Raw genomic sequence first — 20,818 nt, forward strand, 5'->3', positions numbered from 1 at the left:
CCTAACCCACCTGCTGGGTGGTCCTGGTTACAGTGTGCCCTAACCCACCTGCTGGGTGGTCCTGGTTATAGTGTGCCCTAACCCACCTGCTAGGTGGTCCTGGTTAGTGTGCCCTAACCCATCTGCTGTCTCCTCCTCCAGCTTTAGCTCTCTATTACAAGAACTGTAGCTGACAAATTCATTCCCCAAATTTACTGATCCTTTCTTGCGAATAACTACTGAACCTTGCCCTCATGATGGGTAACCTGGACCTTGTAGTACAGATTCTGTTCTTCACCCTTAAAGTTTAGGTGTAAACACATGACTAAGTTAATAAAATTTATGAAACTACTCTACAGTGGGTTTTAAGAATCTTCCAAAAGAGGCAACTAGCACAAAACCTTGTCTCTTCTTTACACGTTCCTTCTCCTGTGACTAGTATATTGAACAGTCACTTTGGATGACGAATGAGGGCCCATCTGAGAACTGCTAGGCAGAAAAGCCCACCGGGCCACAGGAGAAAACTGCTATCCTAAGCTGTCCGAGCTGAGAAAGCAATTCTGCCTTTGAGGCTCACTGCTTACATTTGATTCAAGGGTTCCCCACACACAGGGTTAGGACGATGGAGCAAGTCTCCGATGGCTTCATGAAACAGAGGAGTTATCAGAACTAGAACTAGCCACCTTTGACTTCTTTTGAGGTGAGAAAAAAAAGACTTCTTGTGAGGTGAGAAAAAAGAAATTGTTCTTTTCATTAGCTATGACACCCGGCTTCCTGCCACATTGAAGCGCCCTTGACAAGTGTTTTTTGTTTTTTTTTTTTTATTTCTTTATTTATATGCGAATTTCTCCATTCCCAGTTTCCCCTCCAAAAAACAAAAAAACAAACAAAAACAAACCCCTGTTGCCTCCCCCCTCCCCATGCCTGCCACCCCGCCCTCTCCCACTTTCTGGCCCTGGCATTCCCCTACACTGGGGCACAGAACCTTCACAGGGCCGAGGTCCTCTCCTCCTATTGATGATCGATTTTGCAATCCTCTACCATACACATGCTGCTTGAACAATCAGACCCCTCTATGTGCAGTCCTTAGTTGGTGGTTGAGACCTCAATGTTCTCATCAACTCATTCATAAACAGATCCAAGAAGAAAAGGATGAGGACAAACTCCTAGGATACTCTAGTATTTTCCGATATCCACCTCAGCATTCAATGAGCATACCCCAAGTGGGGCTGCTAAACAGCTACAGTGTCACTGAGAGTCTACACTGCCTTTTTTGGGGGGGTTGGACGGGAGAAGGCTCCTAGAAAAATGGGAGAAAATTTTAAGTCTCAAATATTCCTGTCAAGCTGACAACTGATTCTTCTTACATTAAAAAAAAAAAAAAAAAAAATGGTTGCCAGGTGTGAGTGTGAGTGTCTGTGTGTGTGCGTGTTCCTTTTTATCAGTACTGCACCTGGTTCAACTTCTTCCCATTCCTTCCCTCCCTAAAGAAATTTGTAAAAAGCTAAAGCTTTTAAACACATAGAACCTATGCATATACCATCTAGTAACAAGATATAACTTCTGAGTGGAACTTTCTTCTTAAATAATGTTTTCAATCTGTCACATGGCTTTCACAAGTGCATCTATGCTAGATGGCCATGTTGAACTAAGAATAGCCGAAGTCTAGCCCGGGCAGTGGTGGCGCACGCCTTTAATCCCAGGACTTGGGAGGCAGAGGCAGGCAGATTTCTGAGTTCAAGGCCAGCCTGGTCTACAGAGTGAGTTCCAGAACAGCCAGGGCTATACGGAGAAACCCTATCTCAAAGAAACAAAAACAAACAAACAAACAAAAAAAAAACAACTGAAATCTAACAAAATGAGCAATAAAGGAGTCTACATTTTGGCACAGGTATTGCAAACAGTCACTGAGGTTTACCAGGCACTATTCTGTGTGGTTTTCTCTTGACATAAGCCCATATTCTGCTGTTATCTCCTAAACCTTTTCACAATGCCTCCTGGAAGATTTTGTTGGACTGTCCCTTGCAAAAGCTTGCTCTGAGAAAGCATCACTTCTCTGCAGGTCTCTACTCCTCCTGATACAGCACTCCTATGGCAGTCCCATGATGATGCAGGCCTGTGCCTGGTCACTGACCCTTTATCACTACTCCTTCTAGTCGTCTCTTCTACTACCACTATCTTCTTCTCTGTGCCAGTGTCCTCTAGCCACTCGTCCTAACCACTGAGAAACTAGGATCTTGCTCAGTATCTCAACTATGGTACTCCTGGCCTCATCTCCAGGCTGGCCACCCCCCTCCCCATCCCCCCAAACACTCTCTCCCCTTACAACCAGAGAGAAACTTGAAACACTGGCATTTACCGCCCTGGTGTTTCCAGTTCTTCTACAGTCTACTAAAGCTCTTAGGCTAAAATCATACTCCACAATTTAGCACATCCCTCCTAGCCTGCTCCTACTTGGTTGGTTATGCTAGCCTCTCTCTTACACTCCTTCCTTCTCTCTCCAATAGGCGCAATGCCACCCTATCATTTTGTGTCTCCACCTACAAGTTACTTCTTCACAGCCACGCTTCTGGGGTGGCTTTTCCTGTCTCTCACCCACATACACAAAGCTGGTCAGGTATGGACTTATCAACACTTGAATTTGCCTTCACAAAGACCTTCTCTTCTAGGATTCAAAATGCCTGTTTTCTTTCCTGTGTCTCCACAGAATGCATATTCAACCAGGGCAGAGACCTCTCCTGCCTTGTTCACCTGGCAAAGCATATGCATTTGCCCTTAGAATTAATTCTCTGTCCTGCCCTTTCCCATTCTGAAAATCAAAGCACTTCTAACTTCCTTCCAATTCCTAACTCAGCTTCTAATGATAATTAGCCATTACTTTATGACAATGTTTTTCTGCCACTTGTATGTTTTCTTTGGATTTGTCTACCTGGACTATTTCTTTTGACTTCCTGCTATGATAAAAACTCTGCACTTTCAATAGGGGTGTGTGTGTGTGTGTGTGTGTGTGTGTGTGTGTATGTACATGTATATATACATATGTTCCTCATTTACTGTTATCACATCAATACTTATGGTTTTTGTTCCATCTACTATGGGTCTTCCTTCCCACTCTGGGTCTCCAGTCTTCTACTCTTCCAAACCATTCTATAGACTTCCTTGGAAGTAAGTACTGTCCTCCAACCCCTGGGACATCTTTTTGCCCACCACTGTGCTCCTCCTGAAACAGGACACAGTCCAAGGTCCTCCCTGTAGAGACGCCTCAGCATCTCTAGGTACACAGAGGAACCCAGCCCCCCATTACGTGGGTGCTTACTAGTTGTTGTATTAACCCAAACAGCAATTACACTATTTTGCTCAGACAAGTAGTTAGCGTCTATGTGTGCAAGGCTTTTTTTCCTAACAAGACTCTAAATACTGCTTTAGTATTTCAAAATATACAGTATACCCTTGTGTAAGTGACTTGCTTCTTCTGGACAGGTATGAGAAAAACTGAGCTTAAACATGTTTGTATTATATGGTGTATTTTTTTTCTCTTTTAAGCAAAAAAAGACATGTATACTCTTCCAAACCTCTTAGTCATCTATGTGTGCATATCCATCTTCCGTTGACTCTGGGATGAACAGCTTAATGGTAAAGATTAAGTATTATTAAAACAAAATAAACTGCAACAAAACCAGGTAAACCAGCCACGAAGAAAAAAAAAATTCGTAAAATAACCCATGCCTGGTGGCAATGGACAGTAATCCCAATTACTTGTGAAGGTGAGACGGGACGATCACTTGCTCAAAGGCTGCCTTGGCAAGGTATCGAGACCCGTCTCAAAATGATTCGTTTAAAAACACGGGCGGGCGTACTGGTTGGTGGAGCGCTTGCCAGCAGCAGGTGCGCGGCGCTGGCTTTTCATTCCCAGTACCCAGAGAGGCGGAAGAGAGCCTCAGGAATCGCAAACAGTCGGGATCCAACTACTAAGTTTCGTAGCCTGGAAGATGAGACTTCGTCAAAAGTCACGCGGACCCGTTTTTCAGCCACCGAAACCATCCCGGGGATGCAAACTCCTAAGTAACCTCGCCCAGGTCTCCGGGCGGTCCCCCTAACTAGAACGCGCCGTGGAAAACTCGTGTCCTGTGCGGGGCCGGGTCTGCGGGAGCCTGGGAACTCTGAAGGCGGGCGCGAGCGGGCCTGTTTAAAAGCCAGTCCCCTGCCAGGCGGCGTGAGGGGCCAGCAGCCCGGCCGCAGGAGTCGGAGGCGGCTGCACGCCGAGTCCGCTTCTCCTCGGCGGTGCCGGCCGGGCCGGGCCGCCCAGTCCTCACAGCGTGAGCCCCGCCAGGCCCGGCGGCCGGCGGTGTCGGCCGGGCCGGAGTCTCGCGGCCGCGGGGAGGCTCCCCGCCCGCCGGTCACCTACCCGGGTGCCACCTCAGGGCCAGCTTCCGATAGGCCTTCTTGAGCTCCTCCTCGCTGGCGTCGCGCCGCACCCCCAGCGCCTCGTAGTGACACTTCATGGCCGGGCTGGACACCGGGCCGGGCCCCGGGGCGGGGCCGACGCCCGGGCCCGGGTAGAAGCGGCAGCGGCGGCGCTGGCTGTCTTCTCCTCCGGCGGGAGCCCGGCGCCAGCAGCCGGCCAGCCAGCGAGCCCGGCGGCGGCGGCGGCAGCGGCGCGGGGCGGCGGAGGCGCGCGGCGGTGGACGACGCGGGCTGCGGCACGCGGGCGCGCGGAGGGGGTGGCGCCGACGGCTCCGCATGGGCGGGGGCTGGGCTGGGTTCCGGGGGAGCCGCGCGCCGCGGAGGCGGAGCCTGGGCGGGGGAGGGTGGGCGGGGGAGCCACGCAGAGAGTCATTGTGAGGAGCACAGTAGGCCGTCTGAGGGGCACTACTAGCCTGAATGGAGGCGGGCAAGGTAGGCTTGGCCTGGGGAGTAGTCTGGGAAATACCTTCCCGGCGTTCGGACTAGTTAGTTCTCTGCAGAGGAGGCAACTCGAGCTTCCAGGAGTCAAGTACTTCGTTTCAGCCAGAAGTTCTTGGTGGAAACACTTGGGTTGACTATCTTCAAGTCTCTTCAGCTACCACTTCCTAGGATCTCTTAAATTTTTTCTCATCTTGACTGATAGGCATGGTAATGGACCGTAAATAAGATGATTGCTTAAATCAGTTTTTAAAACATTTTAAGGTAGCGTACCAAAAGCCAGGCTAAGTGCCGGGTGTGAAGCACACAGCTTTAATCTCAGCTTCCATCCAGGAGGCAGAAGCCAGTTTATTCAGGAGTTCCAAACCACACCTTCAATTACCTGTGAATTCAAGGCCTGTTTGAATAATACATCAAATTCATGATCCTGTCTCTGTTTCCCAAGTGCTGGGCTTATTGGCCTCCACCGCCAGACTAGGTTCTTTTACACATACATTAAGCAGAAAATGTCCACATCATAGCAAAGCATTCTTCCTAAGAATGAGTCATAAAAGAAGCATCGGCTAATCAGTGACGTGAAATGTCTTAAACACCTAGCCTTGCTAAGTAAGACAAGACCTCAAAAAGAAAAAAAAAATGTTTATTGGCATTTCCTCTCTGGAGAACTTTCCTTGATTGGGGGGAAGGGAAGCAACACATTTTTTTTTTCTCCCTCCATGTGTGCTTTTGTTTGCAAACTCTGGAAGACTGAGTCGCCTGACTAGATTGCCATGATTGCCAGCAATTGGGAGGCCAAAGCGGAATGATTGCCATGAGTTTAAAACCAGCTTTCCGATTTAAGAAAATAAAATAATTTTTAAAAAGATAGCCTTTTTTCAACAATCCTACATGGAAATATTTAATAAGTTAAAATATTTATATGACCTAAGAGAAACCTGAGTGCTGTAAGAAAGAAAGAAAGAAAGAAAGAAAGAAAGATAGATAGATAGATAGATAGATAGATAGATAGATAGATAGATAGATAGATAGATAGATGGACATGACTTCTGCTAGGTTTGGCGGAGAAGAAAGTTTATTGTGGATAATAGGGACAAGCATAGCCAGAGCATCTGGGAGAGTCCAGAGTGAACAGACCCTGAGCCAAGTGAGGGGGTGGGAGAGCGGAGGTAAGACCAGAAGCAGGTAACTGAAATGGCTGGGTTATACAGAGAAGAGCCTCAGAGGGAACTGCAGCCCCAGGACTGGAGAGTTCTTGGTAGAGGGCAAAAGGCAGGTTATGCCTGTAACAGGTAGGGACTGAGGGATGCTGGGAGAACCTGGCTGCCAAGTCTGCTTTTGATATGTTAAATAGGCACCTCTGCCTTTTGCCCCAGTGTTTGAGACTTAACCAGCTTAACCAGTACCATGCATCTCTCTTGAATCCTAACTTTCTGTATGCTATTAGATTGATTGGCTTGAGCTTGAGAATGCAGTCATGCAATAGTATTTAGCCAATAAGTTTTGGAGTAGTAATATTAATTACTCTATATTATATACATGAGAGATCTGTACATGTATTCTAATCTATTGATGTCAAAATGGTATCCTAAAGCCTGTGACACATTAATAACTTTAAGATGGAATGTTTACATACATCAGATAGCTGTGATTATATTTAATAACAGATGGCTGAAAAAGACACAATCACAAAACCCACCTGAGCCTCAGTATTTTCTCTACATATTAAATGTCTAGGTCACTACTTAACACTTGCCTAATTTTTTCAATCATTTGTTAAGGTGGTAATGGATAGGGCTGGAAAAGTTTTGAGTTCTCAAGATACGTAGGATCTTCCTTCTCCTGAGAATCAATTAGGGGTGGGGAATGTGGGGTGAATACAGTTTATCCCCTTCAGCCATGTGTGGTTTTTGTAAACCCTGCAAACTGCTTTACTGCTTTGGGGTGAAAGTCATCTCTTTGGCCCATAACAATGGATTGAAATAGAGCATTAAGCCAGGCAGTGGTGGTGCACGCCTTTAATCCCAGCACTTGGGAGGAAGAGGCAGATGGATTTCTGAGTTCCAGGCCAGCTAGGGCTATACAAAGAAACCCTGTCTCAAAAAACCAAAATAAATAAATATAGAGTTAAATCTTCCATTGGTTGGTTTTGAGACTATGTAGTCCAAATTGGTCTGGAACTTGCAGGTCTGTAGTTGCAGCCTCTCTAGACCTAGGTAAGGATCCGGGCAGCCTTTAATCCCAGCACTTGGGAGGCAGAGGCAGGCAGATTTCTGAGTCTGAGGCAAGCCTGGTCTACACAGTGAGTTCCAGGACAGCCATCACTATACAGAGAAACCCTGTCTCGAAAAACCAAAAAAAAAAAAAAGAGCTAGGTAGGATCACAGGCATGAGTCACTGAATTCTGTTTAAAGAGCATTCTGATTAAACATACTGACTTTATATAAGCTGTGAGTGAAAGGGATGCAACTTGGGGAATAAAAACCCCAAATTAAACTTAACTTAAAATTATGACTGGAAAAATTAAGAGGAAAAAAATACAAGAAGAAAATTATGAAATTGGAAAATTCTACCAAAACCTCACAGTGCAGACATCTAAAAAATGAAGTTCATGTCTTTCAAAACTGGCAACTTTTTATAATTAATATATAATCTGTTCATAGCATATATTCTCTAATGAACTCTTCTTGGTGTTTAACACCTTAGTCTCCTTTTTCATTCAAGGCTTTACTCAACTGACTAAAAAACCAATGGCCATTTAGTCTTCTGTATTTAACCAGCTATGGACATGAGAAACTAGCCAGATAAGTACTTTAGGTGAATCTCTGATTTGAATCACTTGCATAATTTAAATGACTTCAAGTAGTCTTAAACTATTTCAAGAAAAGTAGCACAATTAACAACTCAACTGAAGCAAGTCTTCCGAAGAGCAACCAGTGCTCTTATCCCTGAGCCATCTCTCCAGCCCCTACACACAAGTTTTAAGTAACGTCAGGCTGGTTTTTGTCGACTTGACAAACTAGTCACTTGAGAAGATGGAACAATTGAGGAAGTTCTTCTTTCAGACTCCCCTATATAGGGAAAGCAGCTGAGCAAACCTGGAGCAAGCCACTAACCTGTGTTCTATTGGATCTCTGCTTCAGTTCCTGCCTCTAGATTCTGGCTTTAGTACCTGTCTCTATTTCCCTCAGCGGTGAACCTGGAAGTGTAAGATAAATTATTTCCTCCCAAGTCGAATTGGGTAAGGATGTTTATCACACCAACAGAAACCAAATGAGGACAAAATAAACTAGAAAGTATATTTAGAACCAGTAACTACATAAAACTAGAAGTGAAAGACAACCCAACCACAAGAAAACAAGATTAGTCCAATCCCACTCCAACAAAATACTAATCTCCCCTCAAATATTTTTATTTTGCAATTGGTATTCTCATAGGCAAGAACACAAGAATATGATTGTTCTAATGACTGGTAAGTTATAACTTTGGGCCTTACAAAAACGTCAGAAGGCCTCATTGCTAAAAAACCTTTGGTCTGACCAGTGTTTTACCCAGCACTTGGGAGGCAGAGGCAGGTAGATTTCTGAGTTCCAGGACAGCCAGGGCTATACAGAGAAACCCTGTCTCGAAAAAAAACAAACAAACCCCAAAAAACAAAAAGAAAAAAAAACCCGAGAACAATTGTTGTACAAAGAGATTTCTGTACAGAAATATTTACCACAGGCACCATACTAGAAACAAAAACTTAAATATCTTTGAATGGATAACGCATATATGTCTAGTTAGTAAACATGCTGCAGATGTGGGAAAACACACAATGTTAAGTAAAAAGGTATGACAGTCATCTGATACAACATATATATGCATACATACACACATACACGTATATGTACATATATATACATACACATGTATATATACATATGTACATGTATATATATAAAGCATCTATGTTCAGGTATCTGCCCAGCCAGCTATCCCATCATCACTGGTGGATCAGGTTGCTGCTTTCCCTGTTACCCTCTCTAGAATCTGTAGTTGTCTAAGATAAATTTAAAACTGCTTACAAACAGGTATTAGTTGTTTTTCAAAACCTAAGAAACATGCACCAGTGGTAGAAGTACTGAAGTAATCAGATGTCAAAGTAACTTTCATTCTTCTGATGTCATTGTTGTCTCTGAGGCTTACTGCCTCAGTCTAAACTAGACCTAGTCCTGGAAGCGTCTAGCCTCTGTACAATCTCATCTAGGCCTAGAATGCTTTCAGCCTGAGACTGAATAAGCTCACCTTGTCAAGTTCTTCCTGATCTCCAACTAGCTGATAGAACTCAGGTGTTCTGGCTCAAATTCCACCCAAGCTGATGATTCAATCTAACTTCTCTCTTGGCCTCTTTTTGCTGTGCTTGGCCTCAAATTAACTCCATCTGTACTAATCTCATTCTTTCTTCAAAATGTCTCTGTGCAGCTGTCCAAGTAAATCCACCTTCTCTCTGCTGCTGCTCTCAGAGCCTCTTTTCTCCTGTGTTGGGTATATCCTATCCTTTCCAGTCTTTTTCTGATTGGTCACTTTGTCTGCCACTTAATTATATATCACTTTCAAACATGGATGTTTCCTTCTACAAACTAATTTTACCTTGTTTGGGATTAATGGTGTGTACTAAGGGCATACCTATACTCCAGCCCAAGGGATTAAAGTTGTGTACTAAGGCTGAGCCACAACTAGAAACAAGTTTTTCCAAGAAACACAATTTTGGGGTTCAGTGCAATCAAATATCCTTTACCAATAAGAAGTCAGCTTTGAAAGGCTTCATGAATTAGTGACCTCAACAGAGAAAGCTCAGAGAAATGACCATTTCCTCCACCCTACCACCCAAAAACTCTGCTCTCAAAGTCTCTACCACCTTTGTAATTACAGACCCAATTAGTCTGTTTGAATTTCAGCTTAACGAAACTATAATTCTAAGCAAACAGGGCAAGCCAACTGTTAAATGTGCTAAAGATTCAATACTAAGTGAGGCTCTGAAAAGAATAAAGTAGCTGGTGAGTTAAGATGCTTTATTTAGAAAAAGACCAATGCTGACTTAAAGGTTTTAATTTTTTAAATGGCACCCTAATTAGGCATACCTAGTTCTGTATACTAAAAGTATTTACACACGGAATACAAAATAAATATCCAGTAACTAAAAGAGATAGTTATCCACTGATTCATTTTGCACTCCCTCTGCTCATCTTCTGTTGCAGTTTCCGGTGCCTTTTGTAGATCCGTCTCTTTCTTGCTTTCAGATCTACTTTTGGCTCTGGTTTCACCCACTGTATTTCTATTGGTTTGTCCTCTGCTGGTGTCATAAACACGTCTGCAGTGGGATCATGTGGAAGAATAGTCTTTGGTTCTTTCTTCCTCAATTTCTGAACATCTTTGACTTGCTGTCTCTCTCTGTACTTTGCAGCTGTGATGGACCTTATGATACGCCGATGCTAGACACAACAAAGAGTAGATGCTTTTAATTAAGGCACTCATTTATATGCCTTCACCAAAATCATTAAAAAAGTAATTGGCAGAAAAGTGCAGCAAAACAAACTCAGTCATACAAGTGGTAAAGCACTGATTAGCACAGACTAAAACAAAACAGAGCCAACCAAAACACCCAGCTTACCATGTTTGGAGATTGGTAATGAGGATTTTCATATAAGGTTGGTCCTCCAAAGCTTCCCTGAAAAATCTTTATGAGATTTAAGACAAAACGAGGTCCTATTTCCACTAGAGCAGCGTCTTCTTCTATAATCTTCAAAAAAAAAAAACAAACATTCCTTGTGGTTTGGGTTTATAGCCAAAAGGTAAACCAGGCACAACTTCATTACAAGTGTGCTCTTAAAACAAACATAGTACACTTTAAATCTCAGCACTGAGGCAAAGGCAGGTGGATTTATGCCTCATTTACACAAGTTCCTGGCCAGTCAAGAGCATAAAGGGACCCTGTCTTAAACAAATAATTCAAAACAAAAACAAAATAAAGCATAAAAGCAGAATTGATAATCTTCAGAGTAAGACTGTAAGAACTTGTAAAGTGGTAAATCACGGTAAAATCACTTACTAGCTCACGGAAGTTATATAAACACCTTCATTTTCTTTTTTAGTGTTCATGTGTGTATGCATTTATATGTTTACTGGTGCATGTGTGAAGGCTAGACAGCAACTAGAGATGTTGTTCTTCAGGAGCTGCCCATGTGTTTATACCCATTTATATTGTATATAGGAGTATGTGTGTTTTGGCACACATATGCAGAAGCCAGAGGACAATTACAGGAGTCAGTTCTCTCCTTCTACCTACCACATGTGTGCTAGAAATCAAACTCAGGTTGCCAGGCTGTGCTGAGCATTACCAGCTGAACCATCATCTCACACACAACTCTGCTTTTTAAGATGGCCTCTCACTGGTAGCTGGTACTGGCAGATGTTGGCCAGTCATCAAGCCACTCAGATCTACCTGTCTCTACCTCTCCAGATCTAGGATTACAAATACATGCTACTTATACGTCAGGTCTTCATACTTATGCACAAGCACTTCATCCCTCAGTGTGTGTGTGTATGTGTGTGTGTTTAACTGTAAAGTATGAATTAGTTTCGTATCTTAAGTCTAACACACTAACATTCTTTTCATTTGTCTATTAAAACAGGGTCTCTCTACATAACCCTGGCTGTTCTGGAACTCACAGAGATCCACCTGTCTCTGCCTCCCTAGTGCTGGGAAAGCACTCTTATTAACATTCAAGGTCTATTCTCCCAAATCTGAAGATGTGACTAATACTGTAAGAAATCTTTTATAAAACATGCAGACTGGAGCCCGTGTCCATCACCTGCAGCTGAATGAAATCTTGCCCTTGTTGTTCTCCACTTTTCTGCACATTATGACAAACTCCTGCCTAGAGATTTCTAGAAGCCCCACTTCCCCTAAATGAGTCATCTCATGACTCACCTAAAATTGTTACTATAGCAATTATGTTTTCCTAAGCCTTAACAGCCTCCTACCCTACCTGCTATATTCTAACCTTTCACAAAAATAATGAACTGTCCTTTACAGGACTCAGGAAAGGCTGGAACCAATCAGCACAGAGTCTAGTCTATGTTCTCTCTTTAAATGAGTAGAGCTGGCTTGTTACAAATAATGCATACCACATCAACTAACAACCAGAGAAAGAAGCAAGTAGAGATCACTTCAGATATGTGGCAGGAATCATTTGTCACAAATATCTGAAGGAGAAATAGAGCTCCTTGGATTGTCAGTAATGCTACATATCCTAAATATTTAAAACATAAGAAATAAAGCAAAGCCAACCTGAAAGTTCCGAAACCATATCCTGTTATCCAGAATGGTGAACGTAAACACGTGGTCCACAAACGGCTGACTCTTGGGATGGTACCGTGGTGTACTAAAGATCTTGTTTAAAAAAAAAAAGTCTATTAGTTTTTCATTCCAAGGCACAGCATGTGCTTTGATGTCTAAGTTAGTAAGTACAATCAAAGGAAGACATCTCTCTATTATATATTCATAAAACTACTTTCTAAGAAAGATATTTACCTGAATAAAGAATTCTTTTAACAAAGCGTAATGTGGCAAGTCATCAAAAGCCTATAAATAAAAATATGAATACATTACTTTATACACACACATGAAAAATTGACAATTTAGAATAAGAAAATTATACCACACACTGAATGGGAAACTTACAGGGTCAAAAGACAAAAGGGGCCGCGAACCTTTCAAACAGTTTCCAGTCATCTTTAGTTCAGCCAGGGTATGAACTAAAAAAAAAATGTAATGAAAAAGTTAAAAATTATCCAAAAACATATCTAAAATATTCACTAAGAAATGTTAAGTCAAACTTACTATTTTGAACCAAGAATTTGGCAGATGGCCCATGAGGTGAATTTGAAAGCCTGAAATATATGAAAGAAGCTTTTCAACAGATGAGAATGCACAGTGCAATGATGTTCACCCACACCAGATTATAAATAGCACATATCTATAGTATAAGGTACAAATGTTTATAATATAAGATAGCCCATGTCTACAATATTCATGTTAGATGTTCTCTTAAGGGCTTCACATATTACACAATCAAATGAGTTCACTCCATTTCTCCTTTTACATAAAAATGACATCCCGTGATAAAAGATTTACTCAATTCTATCAATATATTTTCTTACCACATATAGAGATCCTGTTTTTTCTTTGCTTCAAAGTAGATGCATTTGTTGCAATTTTTCATTTCACAGACCTAAAAAAAAGAAAAAGCACAATCAAAAAAAAGTATAATCAAAGGAAGACAAAGTAATAAGGAACCAGATTTCTTTTTAAAAACAACCTGTGTATATTTATTCACAGAATTTTATCTCCTCTCTGGCATTCTACTCAAGGTAAACTTGATGTTCTATGCTTCTCTGGTAGAAGGATACACTCAAATCACTTCCGTCTATGGTATATTTTCTTTTTTACTGCCCAAGGATCATGCAGCCTAAGCTGCCTTATCCTGAGACTCCACCACCTCTGAGTGTTGGACTGCAGGCTCACTAGTTTTATATTTTAGAATAACTGGTGCTCTTGCTGTTACTCAAGATCTCTTCTGGCTATAGTCCCATGCACAAACTATAAAGACTGAAAATAACACTAGAAAGCATATGATACTAGGACTGTATCATAAAATATAGCTCTAAGAAAACCAAAGAGGGCATCTGATTACATTATAGATGGTTGTGAGCCACCATGTAGTTGCTGGGAATTGAACTCAGGACCCCTGCAAGAACAGCCAATTCTCTTCATCATTGAGCCATCTCTTCAGTGCCAATATCTTTTATTTCAATCATCAGCTTTTTAGCTTTTTAATTTATAACATTTAAATTTTTATTTACACAGGCCTTTATTCATGAATTAGAGGATTGGTAAGCAAAAGTAAACAAAACCTACTTCAAAGTGATTTTGACCAATATCTTAAAAGATTTTTTTTTATTTTTTTCTGTTTGTCTCTGTGTATCACTGGCTATCCTGAAACTTGCTCTATAGCCCAGGCTGGCCTCAAACTCAAGAGATCTGCCTGGGCTGGGCAGTGGTGGCACACACCTTTAATCCCAGCACTTGGGAGGTAGAAGTAGGCGGATTTCTGAGTTCAAGGCCAGCCTGGTCTACATACAGAGTGAGTTCCAGGACAGCCAAGGCTATACAGATAAACCCTGTCTCAAAAAAAAAAAAAAAAAAAAAAAAAAAAAAAAAAGAAAGAAAAAAAGATCTGCCTGCTTATGCCTGATGCTGAGATTTAAGGCAAGCAACACCATGCCCAATAATGTGCTACAGATTTAGAAACTATCCTAAAGAAACAGAAAAGCATCCTAAGAATAAACTCCTATGTTAAAGTAAACTCAAAGTACTCAAGATGTGAAACTTGCCAACTTAAAAAACATTTTCCTTTGATTTTGTTGCTTTTTTTAAAGTACTTTCTGGGACTCTGCACTTGCCTTCTCTACTGGAATGCTCTTCAGCATTTTCTTTTAAAGTCTGAAGAGTAAACTGACAACTCCTCTCAGAAATGCTTTTCTAGTCTAACTCAGGAATGAAAAATACACAGTGCTTTAGTTCTTTATCCTCATTGGAAAATATAAGCTCATTTGTGTCCTGCCTCCCAAATTTGGAGCTTCTGACAAAGAGGGAATTGTTCTAGTTCTGGTCAACAGTGTTGCCATACAGCTTGGACAATAATGCCATGCTATAACAACATCTGTGCCAAACCACCAAATAGAAACCTTTCAGTAGCCAAAGAATTACCTTAGAACTGCTTTGAAAATTTTGTTTTGAATCATAAGCTTAGTATTTTCAACAGTACTTTGAAATTTTAACTATTTTAACTTGTAATACCCAGAGAACAAATTTTCCCTGCACATTTAATAACAAGAGTACTTTTTTACAACATAGGTTTTCTATAGATAGCTAACATTTTTTTGAAATTGTTTTAAATATTTTGGTTGATAATCCTTGAGTATCTACTGTAAGTTTCAAGTAATACTAGATATCATGGAAGAAAAATAACTGACAAATTAGTGAAATGAAATTGAAATTATTCACAAAGCAAATTTTACAAGTCATTAACTTCATCTTTAGAGTTGATAAAATTTGTAATTAATTTTAAAATTACCTCATTTATCACAAATAATTTATCTTTACGATCCATCTTAGTATCTATAAAAAGAAAAAGAAAAAGCAAGTAAATAATAGATTTCAAGACTACCCAACTTTGATTACATTTGCTATCTAGATAATTTTTTAAAGACTGATCAAAACTACAAACACTCAACCTCATCATAAACTAACCATGTAGTGGGCAGATAGTACAGTACATACTTGCCACTGTATTGTGGACTGGAACCCAGAGCAGACAAGGCACAACCCAGGCCAGCACTCAGCCACTGAGCTATAGCCAAGCCCCTTACTTTGACTTTCAGACTGGCTCACTAATTTGCTCAGGTTGAACTTTCACCCTTCCACCTGGCCTGGCTCAAAATTGAAGCTTTTTTTGTTTTGTTTTGTTAAAAGACTGGCTCTCATGTAGTTTAGTTTGGCCTCAAAGTGCCTATGAAGATTGAGGATGACTTTCAGTTCCTGATCCTCCTGCCACCATCTCCCATTGATGATATTACAAGTAAGCACCACTATGCCCAGCTCCTGAAACAAAAATGAGACCAACTATGCAGCCCTAGCTGGCCTGAAATTATGCAGACCAAGCTGGCCTTGAACCCAAGAGATCAGACTCCCAAAATGCTGGTGCTAAAGGTGTGTGCCACCACACCTGACCAAAGCTTAAATTTTAACATGGATTGAAGACAGTACTAAAGAACTAAGCCATTACATAAAACACAATCCAAAAACATCTCAGGAAACAGCCACACGCCCAGCAGTGAAAGATGTCTCAAATCAAGAGCAAACATTTTCCCCTAGCCTCTAAGACAGAACACTGTTAAGCCATGGGTGGTGGCACACACACTTTCAGTCCCAACACGTGGCTGAAGCAAGCAGATCTTTACGAGTTCAAGGCCAGGGAAGCCAAGTCTACAGAGTGACCCAGTCTCAAAAATAAATTAATTAATAAATAAATAATTTTTTAAATGTTCAGAAAGCAATAATATCCCACCCAAAACATTTCTATGTTAAGATAGATATTTTAAAAAGTAAAGAGCATGTGGACTTTTGTCAAAAATTTATTATAAAATGTTACAAATTTCTTTTAAAATATTATTACTTGAAAGAGTGAACTTTTAAAGTAAGTGTGTGTGTGTGTGTGTGTTTTCATCAGTCCAGAGATCACCCTGCGGTGTTTTTTTCTTCAGGTGGAACTCACCTTGTATTTTTGAGACAGGGTCCCTAAACTGGCAATCAACTGGCAAGACTGGCTTGCCAGCAAGCCCCCACCTTCTCATTGCTGGAGTTAGAATCCTGTGCCATCACACCCAGATCCTTTTTGGCAGTTCTGGGGACTAAACTCGGATCTACTTCACTGACTAAGCTGGACCCGAAACCCTTGGTCTGTGGTTCTTTACCTGGCAAAGCCGAGCACACAAGTATATAAATATGTTAGGCACTTTTATGCAAACACAGTTTGCACAATAGTAAAGTACCTGCTTTAGAATGAGGCATCAACATTCTCAAGTCTTGCATTAAGTGTCTTGTTCTGAAATTTATTCCTCTGGAAGAAAAGATGAGGATCCGCTCCTTATTCTTCCATTTGCCCTGAAGAAAAGAAAACATCAGATCTTAACATTTTGTGCTGAACTTACTTGATGTGTTTCTGATAGTTTTTCAAGTCTCCAATATCAGGCATCATTGGTATACCTCCACAGTCCCAGCTAGTGAGGCTGAAGCAAGAGCAGTACTTGAACCAGAAAATTAAAGCTACCCTGGGAACACAGACAACTGTCTGAAACAGAGAACCATTAAAACACAACAAACCGGCTTTTCAACTGCCCCTCACTATCGTAAGGATCTTTTCTTAGAACCCTTTCATTTTTAACGTTTTATTCTCTCCATTACAGTACCTATGTTAATTTCCAGTTTTAACTATGTACAGAAAGGTAAGAAGTCTCTCTAGATCTAATAATACATGTATCAGAGTAAAGCTTCAAGCTCAACTGTATAACACTAAACTTTACCAACCTTAAATCTGGCATGTTTCCTTGCCAATACTCCTTTCTCCTCTCTCTGGTCCTGCCGTCTTTCTGCTACTTCATTTTAGTTCCTCATGCTCTGAAGATCTCATTTCCCTCTAGTTTCTTATATAGTCATCATAAGCACTACTAACTATTATCAGTACCTCTTTACAACAATTTATAAAGCTTACAGTGTCCTTAAATCCCCATTACTGATTACCAGCTGCAGAGCTCTTAAATGTCTGGCTTTCTAGACAGAATCCCTTCTGAAGCTAACTAGCCCTAATTTAAACTTGGTTTCCAAACTTCAAAATGACATATAGCCTCTATGGTTGGATGCTAAAATACATTCTCACTGTTTACAACACTACTGCCCAACACTGACCCTGCACATTCTCAGCTAACCAGCTGAATTTAGATTTTCTCCACCAACCCCCAGCCCCCATTTTAATGCCTTTGATGAATCCTTTTTTCATCCTCTCTGCCTTTCTAAGGCATTCTGAAGCCTTTCTTTGACATTCAGCTAAAAGGCTAAGCCCTTCATGTTTCCTTATCACCCTAAAAGTAGCAATTGTCTCATTAATTCCAAATCATTCATGTATCATAGTGTGATTCAGATTACAGTTTCCAACATGTTTCTGACCAACTCCTAAAAGAGGGAGCACCACTAACTTTAATTGAAAACCTTATGAGTCCAGCTTATCTTTCTCAACAGATAAGGATACAAGATTTAACTGTTAACTAAAACTAGGGTACAGTGTCCATTGGTCTTTCACATTTCCTTTTACTCAGTACTAGAGTACTACACTAAGCACAAGGGACAGACAAGTCTGAGGCCAAGATTTCCTCCAAAAATACACCTTCTTTAAAGAGTTTCCACGTGACTGAAAGTAACTCTAACAAGAACCTGCTTGTCTTTGGAAGAAACACGCAGTTTTCTATGAAGCCGCCTTTCCTTCTAAACTCCAATATTTCTGGAGGAAATCTTGTTCATCATCTCCAAGATGCCAAGGCCAGAGAAGCTCATCTTGGTATAAGTGTGACGTACTGTTGAACACAATAAAACTAATGGTCTTGGTTTAGTAGCAGTAGTAGTAGTATCCCTTGAATTAAAGATCTAACCAAACAAGTTTGAGTCACAGGACAGTAACTTTAAAGGCCTGGCAAACGAACTTCGGTAACCCGGTGTGATAGGAACCAAAATGGAAGAAATTTTATAGATACACTAAAAGACTTTGAGAGAAAAAAAGAAAAAGAAAGGGGATGCGGGGCGCTAGTTGCCTGGGAAGACAGGATACCATAACTAAATACCCACTTTATCGACTCTCTGTTAGCTGGCTAAGGGTCTACGAACTGCTGTCTCCGGGAAGAAGGCCATCTACACGAAAATTAGACATATATTCAGTTTATGGACTGTTCAGTCCAGTCAAAGGAATCTTACGCTCATGATCCAGTCAAGTTTTGGCTGGAGCCTCTTCCGTAGCCTCAGGGTGGGTCAGAAATCCGACTCCAGTTCCAGGAGTCCGGCCTCTTACCTTGCAAACGGGACCTGGAATGCGATCTCTGTCTTCCTCCTCCGCCTCTTTTGCCACATCGGCCTGCTTAGCTGGCTGCCCGGCATCTTTGCGGCTCCTTTTTGGCTTCTTTGCTTGAACCTCCAGTCCCCCACGCCGCTTTCTCTTGGTCGCCTCCATCTTGCCTCGCCGCGTTAGTTGCGGTCCGCACGTCCGGTTCTGTCGCTCGCTCCTCCTTCCGATCTCTATGGTAGCCCACGCTAGGCTCTGAGTTAGTCCTCCAGCTCTAAGGCGCTCTATGCGGATCTCGTGGTAGACTATCTAGGCACCCGGCGACTCGGTGGTGACGGTGGCCTAAGTGGCTGCGGGTCTGAACAGTGGCGGGAGCTGTTTGCCAGGCTTGCTAGGTTCAGGACTCTCAGGGTGTTCTTCTTGGGGCTGGGCTGGCAGGGGCTTTGAGGGGTCGGATGCCACCTCAAAGGCAGGGGCCTGGCGTCCGGGGCTCCCCTTAGTGGCCGCTGTGCGGCGAGCGGGCTGCAGTCGCGCATTCTGTAGCAGGCCAGGTTGGTGGCGCTCAGTGGTGCTAAACAGGCCTGGTTACCTGCGCCAATTAAAATTACCGTATGAACTGCACCCCCCACCCTTTTAAGACCAGGATATCGTAGTTTGGGGACATGGAGATAGAATGTTCCCGACTTCTGCTCGGGTTGCGGTCCTGTTAGCACTGATAGCGAGGTTTGTTGTTCCGTGTCTCAGGTTTTCAGAGATCTTCCGGAAGAGGAGCATCCTTCTCTCTGAGCCGACGGTACAGTGGACCATCCATGCCTCTCCTAACCCAGTACAATGAGGATGAGTACGAACAGTACTGCTTAGTGGCCAGCCTTGACAACGTTAGGAATCTCTCCACTGTCTTGAAAGCCATTCATTTCAAAGAACATGCCACGTGTTTTGCTACTAAAAACGGAATCAAGGTTACTGTGGAGAACGCAAAGTGTGTGCAAGCAAATGCCTTTATTCAGGTATGGGGGAGTGGAGACATTTTTAAGCATTCCCCAATGAATAAATTTGGAAGGACTTATTCGACAAAACTCAAGTTAAAGAACAAAATGTCATTACCATTTTTTCTTTCTGCCAACAATTCCCCATCTTGCCTCACATAGATAACGATTACTGGTAATAGTTTATTAATGAGACTCTTCTCACTATTTTCCTCTTTTAATCTTCACACATATAGACACTTTATCTTTCCCGTTTGGCATAGTGGCACCAGATTTAATTTTCAATAGTCTTAGAAATGATTGAGTTAGGATGAGAGCCCAGAATGTTTACTCTTTATATTATTGTCGTGCACGTTTTAGGTTTTTTTCTCTTATTGACTATAATAACATTTTTCTCCAGAGACAGAGTCTAACATATAACCCTAGTTACCTGGAACTTGCTTTATAGACCATACTGGCCTCAAGTTTTTGGAGATACGCCTGCTTCTGCCTTGTATTAAGTGTTGGGATCAAAGCCCCACACCATCACCCACAGCTGTAATCTATTCCTACAAAGTAGTATTTGTGTGGGTCAGATCAGATCTCAACATTCAGTTCATATTTTTGAACACCAGTATAGTATGACCTCACAATTATGAATAAATAAAACATGGTTTCTGTCTTCAAAAGAAATTGGAAAGTATTATCATGCATGCATGCATTATTAAATTGTCCTATTCTTAAGTGAGTTTTAATGGTGCGGCACAAGGACAGTTAGGGTAAGCTCACATGGGTGGTAGAATTAGGTCCAGAAATGAAGATGAAGGACCCTTGCTAGGAGGTGGTATCTTTGTGGGTTTTGGCTTTTTAATTTTTTTTTTAAAGACTTATTTATTTTATGTATGTGTGTACACTGTCGATGTCTTCAGACACACCAGAAGAAGGCATCAGAACCCATTACAGATGGTTGTGAGCCACCTTGTGGTTGCTGGGAATTGAACTCTACCTCTGGTAGAGCAGTCAGTACTCTTAACCTCTGAGCCATCCCTCCAGCCCCTGGCTTTTTTATGTTATGTGTATGAGTGTTTTGCCTTCATGAATGTCTGCAAAAGGCATGTGCCTGGTTCCTGCCAAGTCCAGAAGAGGGTGTTGGATAGCCTGAAAATGGTTACAGACGGTTTTGAGCCATCTTGTGGATGTTGGAAATCAAACCTGTGTCTTCTAGAAGGATAGCAGTGTTCTTAACTGATGAGCCATCACTCC

At 41.8% G+C, this 20,818-nt stretch overlaps 3 protein-coding genes across 6 annotated transcripts in view; 1 reads left to right on the forward strand and 2 right to left on the reverse strand.

Moving 5' to 3' along the window:
* The window catches only part of Dnajc21 (DnaJ heat shock protein family (Hsp40) member C21), a 23,331-nt gene extending 18,671 nt beyond the window's left edge, over positions 1-4,660 (reverse strand). The window contains exon 1 of the mRNA XM_031359937.1: positions 4,385-4,660. Within this exon, the coding sequence (XP_031215797.1) occupies positions 4,385-4,481 (97 nt within the window). The 5' untranslated portion in view covers positions 4,482-4,660. The remainder of the gene's footprint in view (positions 1-4,384) is intronic.
* A 113-nt stretch (positions 4,661-4,773) lies between these two features.
* Rad1 (RAD1 checkpoint DNA exonuclease) overlaps positions 4,774-20,818 on the forward strand; it is a 22,539-nt gene continuing 6,494 nt past the window's right edge. For 2 of the 4 annotated variants that reach the window (XM_031359939.1, XM_031359942.1), the window contains exons 1-2: positions 18,894-18,985; positions 19,335-19,597. In XM_031359939.1, coding sequence (XP_031215799.1) covers positions 19,400-19,597 — 198 coding nt within the window. In that variant the 5' untranslated portion in view covers positions 18,894-18,985; positions 19,335-19,399. Of the gene's footprint in view, positions 4,876-18,883; positions 19,142-19,334; positions 19,598-20,818 lie in introns of those variants that run through there. The other 2 variants (XM_031359941.1, XM_031359940.1) reach the window with 2 other exon arrangements.
* Positions 9,919-18,831, reverse strand: Brix1 (biogenesis of ribosomes BRX1). The gene is made up of 10 exons (XM_031359938.1): positions 18,600-18,831; positions 16,537-16,648; positions 15,060-15,103; positions 13,084-13,154; positions 12,764-12,813; positions 12,605-12,678; positions 12,455-12,505; positions 12,212-12,313; positions 10,532-10,660; positions 9,919-10,352 (listed from the first exon to the last, which is right to left on the reverse strand). Exons 1-10 carry the CDS (start codon positions 18,756-18,758, stop codon positions 10,083-10,085), a joined length of 1,062 nt encoding a protein of 353 aa, XP_031215798.1. The 5' UTR covers positions 18,759-18,831; the 3' UTR covers positions 9,919-10,082.

This window comes from Mastomys coucha, unplaced genomic scaffold (genome assembly GCF_008632895.1).
Source record: "Mastomys coucha isolate ucsf_1 unplaced genomic scaffold, UCSF_Mcou_1 pScaffold8, whole genome shotgun sequence".
NCBI classification, from domain to species: Eukaryota; Metazoa; Chordata; class Mammalia; order Rodentia; family Muridae; genus Mastomys; species Mastomys coucha.